This window comes from Hyperolius riggenbachi, chromosome 9 (assembly GCF_040937935.1).
Source record: "Hyperolius riggenbachi isolate aHypRig1 chromosome 9, aHypRig1.pri, whole genome shotgun sequence".
In the NCBI taxonomy this organism is placed as follows: Eukaryota; Metazoa; Chordata; class Amphibia; order Anura; family Hyperoliidae; genus Hyperolius; species Hyperolius riggenbachi.
In genome coordinates, this window is record NC_090654.1 from 8,095,914 (window position 1) to 8,102,143 (window position 6,230).

At 45.6% G+C, this 6,230-nt stretch overlaps 1 protein-coding gene across 1 annotated transcript in view; it reads right to left on the reverse strand.

Moving 5' to 3' along the window:
- The window catches only part of LOC137533671 (inter-alpha-trypsin inhibitor heavy chain H3-like), a 196,710-nt gene extending 192,131 nt beyond the window's left edge, over nucleotides 1–4,579 (reverse strand). The window contains exon 1 of the mRNA XM_068255010.1: nucleotides 4,478–4,579. Within this exon, the coding sequence (XP_068111111.1) occupies nucleotides 4,478–4,567 (90 nt within the window). The 5' untranslated portion in view covers nucleotides 4,568–4,579. The remainder of the gene's footprint in view (nucleotides 1–4,477) is intronic.
- Nucleotides 4,580–6,230: the final 1,651 nt, after the last annotated feature.

The following is a 6,230-nucleotide window of genomic DNA, read 5'->3' on the forward strand; positions in this document are numbered from 1 at the left end:
CACTCCCTATCACCACCTGTCACTGTTACCTATCAGATCAGACCCTAATCTGCCCCTTGCGGGCACCCAATCGACCGCCTACACGCTCAGATTGCCCTCAGACCCCCCCTTATCAATTCGCCAGTGCAATATTTACATCTGTTCTCCCCTGTAATAACCCACTGATTACCTGTCAATCACCTATCAATCACCCATCAATCACCCCCTGTCACTGCCACCCATCAATCACCCCCTGTCACTGCCACCCATCAATCACCCGCTGTCACTGCCACCCATCAATCAGCCCCTAACCTGCCCCTTGCGGGCAAACTGATCACCCACCCACACCAATAGATCGCCCGCAGATCCGACATCAGATCACCACCCAAGCGCAGTGTTTCCATCTATTCTCTACCCTAAACACCCACTAATTACCCATCAATCACCCCCTGTCACTGCTACCTATCAGATTAGACCCCTATCTGCCCCTAGGGCACTCAATCACCCGCCCACACCCTCAGAATGCCCTCAGACCCCAGCCCTGATCACCTCGATAGTGCATTGCTTGCATCCATTCCCCCCTCTAATCACACCTTGAGACACCCATCAATCACCTCCTGTCACCCCCTAGCACACCTACCCATCAGATCAGGCCCCAATTTGCCCCGTGTGGGCTCCTGATCACTCGGCCAAACCCTCAGACCCCCTTCCGATCACCTCCCCAGTGCATGGATTGCATCTATTTTCCCCTCTAACCACCCCCTGAGACACCCATCAATCACCTCCTGTCACCCCCCTAGCACTCCTATCCATCAGATCAGGCCCAATACAACCTGTCATCTAAAAGGCCACCCTGCTTATGACCGGTTCCACAAAATTCGCCCCCTCATAGACCACCTGTCATCAAAATTTGCAGATGCTTATACCCCTGAACAGTCATTTTGAGACATTTGGTTTCCAGACTACTCACGGTTTTGGGCCTGTAAAATGCCAGGGCGGTATAGGAACCCCACAAGTGACCCCATTTTAGAAAAAAAAGACACCCCAAGGTATTATGTTAGGTGTATGACGAGTTCATAGAAGATTTAATTTTTTGTCAAAAGTTAGCGGAAATTAATTTTTATTGGTTTTTTTTCACAAAGTGTCATTTTTCACTAACTTGTGACAAAAAATAAAATCTTCTATGAACTCGCCATACACCTAACGGAATACCTTGGGGTGTCTTCTTTCTAAAATGGGGTCACTTGTGGGGTTCCTATACTGCCCTGGCATTTTAGGGGCCCTAAACCGCGAGGAGTAGTCTAGAAAACAAATGCTTCAAAATGACCTGTGAATAGGACGTTGGGCCCCTTAGCGCACCTAGGCTGCAAAAAAGTGTCACACATGTGGTACCGCCGTACTCAGGAAAAGTAGTATAATGTGTTTTGGGGTGTATTTTTACACATACCCATGCTGGGTGGGAGAAATTTCTATGTAAATGGACAATTGTGTGTAAAAAAATCAAACAATTGTCATTTACAGAGATATTTCTCCCACTTAGCATGGGTATGTGTAAAAATACACCCCAAAACGCATTATACTACTTCTCCTGAGTACAGCGGTACCACATGTGTGGCACTTTTTTACACCCTAAGTACGCTAAGGGGCCCAAAGTCCAATGAGTACCTTTAGGATTTCACAGGTCATTTTGCGACATTTGGTTTCAAGACTACTCCTCACGGTTTAGGGCCCCTAAAATGCCAGGGCAGTATAGGAACCCCACAAATGACCCCATTCTAGAAAGAAGACACCCAAAGGTATTCCGTACGGAGTATGGTGAGTTCATAGAAGATTTTATTTTTTGTCACAAGTTAGCGGAAAATGACACTTTGTGAAAAAAAACTATTAAAATCAATTTCCGCTAACTTGTGACAAAAAAATAAAAACTTCTATGAACTCACCATACTCCTAACGGAATACCTTGGGGTGTCTTCTTTCTAAAATGGGGTCATTAGTGGGGTTCCTATACTGCCCTGGCATTTTAGGGGCCCTAAACCGTGAGGAGTAGTCTTGAAACAAAAATGACCTGTGAAATCCTAAAGGTACTCATTGGACTTTGGGCCCCTTAGTGCAGTTAGGGTGCAAAAAAGTGCCACACATGTGGTATCGCCGTACTCGGGAGAAGTAGTACAATGTGTTTTGGGGTGTATTTTTACACATACCCATGCTGGGTGGGAGAAATACCTCTGTAAATGACAATCTTTTGATTTTTTTACACACAATTGTCCATTTACAGAGGTATTTCTCCCACCCAGCATGGGTATGTGTAAAAATACACCCCAAAACACATTGTACTACTTCTCCCGAGTATGGCGATACCACATGTGTGGCACTTTTTTGCACCCTAACTGCGCTAAAGGGCCCAAAGTCCAATGAGTACCTTTAGGATTTCACAGGTCATTTTGAGAAATTTCGTTTCAAGACTACTCCTCACGGTTTAGGGCCCCTAAAATGCCAGGGCAGTATAGGAACCCCACAAATGACCCCATTTTAGAAAGAAGACACCCCAAGGTATTCCGTTAGGAGTATGGTGAGTTCATAGAAGATTTTATTTTTTGTCAAAAGTTAGCGGAAATTGATTTTAATTGTGTTTTTTCACAAAGTGTCATTTTCCGCTAACTTGTGACAAAAAATAAAATCTTCTATGAACTCACCATACTACTAACGGAATACCTTGGGGTGTCTTCTTTCTAAAATGGGGTCATTTGTGGGGTTCCTATACTGCCCTGGCATTTTAGGGGCCCTAAACCGTGAGGAGTAGTCTTGAAACGAAATTTCTCAAAATGACCTGTGAAATCCTAAAGGTACTCATTGGACTTTGGGCCCTTTAGCGCAGTTAGGGTGCAAAAAAGTGCCACACATGTGGTATCGCCGTACTCAGGAGAAGTAGTATAATGTGTTTTGTGGTGTATTTTTACACATACCCATGCTGAGTGGGAGAAATATCTCTGTAAATGGACAATTGTGTGTAAAAAAAATTAACAAATTGTCATTTACAGAGATATTTCTCCCACCCAGCATGGGTATGTGTAAAAATACACCCCAAAACACATTATACTACTTCTCCTGAGTACGGCAATACCACATGTGTGGCACTTTTTTGCAGCCTAACTGCGCTAAGGGGTCCAAAGTCCAATGAGCACCTTTAGGCTTTACAGGGGTGCTTACAATTTAGCACCCCCCAAAATGTCAGGACAGTAAACACACCCCACAAATGATCCCATTTTGGAAAGTAGACCCTTCAAGGTATTCAGAGAGGGGCATGGTGAGTCCGTGGCAGATTTCATTTTTTTTTGTCGCAAGTTAGAAGAAATGGAAACTTTTTTTTTTTTTTTTTTTTCCTCACAAAGTGTCATTTTCCGCTTACTTGTGACAAAAAATAATATCTTCTATGAACTCACTATGCCTCTCAGTGAATACTTTGGGATGTCTTCTTTCCAAAATGGGGTCATTTGGGGGGTATTTATACTATCCTGGAATTCTAGCCCCTCATGAAACATGACAGGGGGTCAGAAAAGTCAGAGATGCTTGAAAATGGGAAAATTCACTTTTGGCACCATAGTTTGTAAACGCTATAACTTTTACCCAAACCAATAAATATACACTGAATGGGTTTTTTTTTATCAAAAACATGTTTGTCCACATTTTTCGCGCTGCATGTATACAGAAATTTTACTTTATTTGAAAAATGTCAGCACAGAAAGTTAAAAAAATCATTTTTTTGCCAAAATTCATGTCTTTTTTGATGAATATAATAAAAAGTAAAAATCGCAGGAGCAATCAAATAGCATCAAAAGAAAGCTTTATTAGTGACAAGAAAAGGAGCCAAAATTCATTTAGGTGGTAGGTTGTATGAGCGAGCAATAAACCGTGAAAGCTGCAGTGGTCTGAATGGAAAAAAAGTGGCCGGTCCTTAAGGGGTAGAAAGCCCTAGGTCCTCAAGTGGTTAAAGTGTACCCGAGACGGCAAACTTTCATGAAAAACCCACACTGCCTGATGGGGGGGGCTAGCCGGATCGGGTGGTGTACATTATCGTTGCTGCCCCACAATGGATGAGTTTCGATTTGTTAAAAACAAATGTCATGCCGTTGCAGCTCTGGCTCTGCGCTTTTTATCCCTGTGCAGGGAGGCGGGGAGAGGCGGGGAGAGGCGGGGAATGGGCGGAGGAGTGGCAGAGCTGGGCTATTGAGAGCTGGTAAAGCAGCATTCCTAATACCAGAGGGGGCATTCTGCAGTTGTGCCTCTCCTGCAAGGGGCGTCCCTTCCCATCTCCGTCTACCGACTAGCTGCTTGTCAGTAGAGTGTGTAGGGGGGGTGGGGGGTGACAGAAAGCAGCACTGAGAGGCCCCTTGCTCTGCCACAGGTACACTTTAATACATACATTATTGTTCAGGTCTCCAAATGTCATCATGATTCATCATATTGGTATTTAGGTACGAATAAGCAAAAAAACAATGACCTGAATGTTTCTCAGTCCTTCAATCAGGAAGTCCCCATTTATGGCAGACAGAACACAGAACAAGATGGAGATCGGCAGGAGATGTCCCATGTTGGGAATGGATATCTGGATCACCTGGTCCAAGACGTATGTCTGGCTGAAACAGAAACACAAGGGTAGCTGTAGTAGTAATATCAAAACACGCTCCCTACTCACCCAGGACAGGGATTAAACTGAATCAATCAAAGCATCCATCTACTGCATTCCTACAAGGCTACATATCATAAGATCTGATTGTTACTAACAACCCCCCCCCCCCTCAATAATCAGTCTCTAGGACAGGCAGGGTGGTGGCAATGGAGGGCAAGGGAAGTGGTTGAACCGTATGAAGTCATTGCCCAGACTCGCATAACTACACAAAATTCATCAAAATGCTTTTAATATCTTCACATCATAAAACATGTACATACACTGTCCAAACCTCTCCAGATCAATAATGCTGAGGAGCTAGTTATATAAAGAATTTCTAGAAGGCTTAGAGGGTATATAGGGATGGCAATGCTTGGGAGAACTCATGGAGAAGCATGTGATCAGTTTTATCATATTATAGATTTGTAGGGTTCTGATGTTGTATTGTCTAAACTGAATAGCACAGGCTTCCACACAGTCTTTCAGTGTCCCAGAGCTACAATATATGACCTATTGACCTTTTTAATCTATCTCCTGCACTCAGAAGCTGTTGTCTTCACTCTTCAGGAAAGAGTTTAATGGCTTAAATTCCATCTCAATGAGGTTTACAGTCCTGACCGGAGAGAAACTGTCACTGAGAGGAGGTGGCTGTGTTACCCAACACGGGCTGAAGCTAGTAACCAGCCGACTGACGGTCAGGACGAGGACAAGGTGGAAATTGCACAGCAGCAACAGTGTGCCCAAAAACAACATCAGAGTCAGAGTCAGAATGCAGCAACCCCGTGGTGTTGTGTGAACTATGGGCCTCAGTGCAGACTTTACATGGGGCCCCACAAGCATTTTGTACATAACAATCGATATGGAGCACCAAAACTTGCCAAGGACAGCTGCATTGTCAGAGATGTGTAAGCAGGAGAGGGAAAAGGCCCAGTGTCAGAGGGATGTACGCAGGGGAGGGGACAGCTGCAGTGTCATAGAGGTGTAAGCAGGGGAGGGGACAGCTGCAGTGTCAGAGAGGTGTAAGCAGAGGAGGGGAAAGCTGCAGTATCAGAGAGATGTATGTAGGGGAGGGGAAAGCTGCAGTGTCAGAGAGGTGTAAGCAGGGGAGGGTACAGCTGCAGTGTCAGAGAGGTGTAAGCAGGGGAGGGGACAGCTGCAGTGTCAGAGAGGTGTAAGCAGGTGAGGGGACAGCTGCAGTATCAGAGAGATGTAAGCAGGTGAGGGGACAGCTGCAGTGTCAGAGAGGTGTAAGCAGGGGAGGGGAAAGCTGCAGTGTCAGAGAGGTGTATGCAGGGGAGGGGACAGCTGCGTGTAAGCAGGGGAGGGGACAGCTGCAGTGTCAGAGAGGTGTAAGCAGGGGAGGGGACAGCTGCAGTGTCAGAGAGGTGTAAGCAGGGGAGGGTACAGCTGCAGTGTCAGAGAGGTGTAAGCAGGGGAGGGAACAGCTGCAGTGTCAGTGAGGTGTAAGCAGGGGAGGGGACAGCTGCAGTGTCAGAGATGTGTAAGCAGGAGAGGGAACAGGCCCAGTGTCAGAGGGATGTACGCATGGGAAGGGACAGCTGCAGTGTCAGAGAGGTGTAAGCAG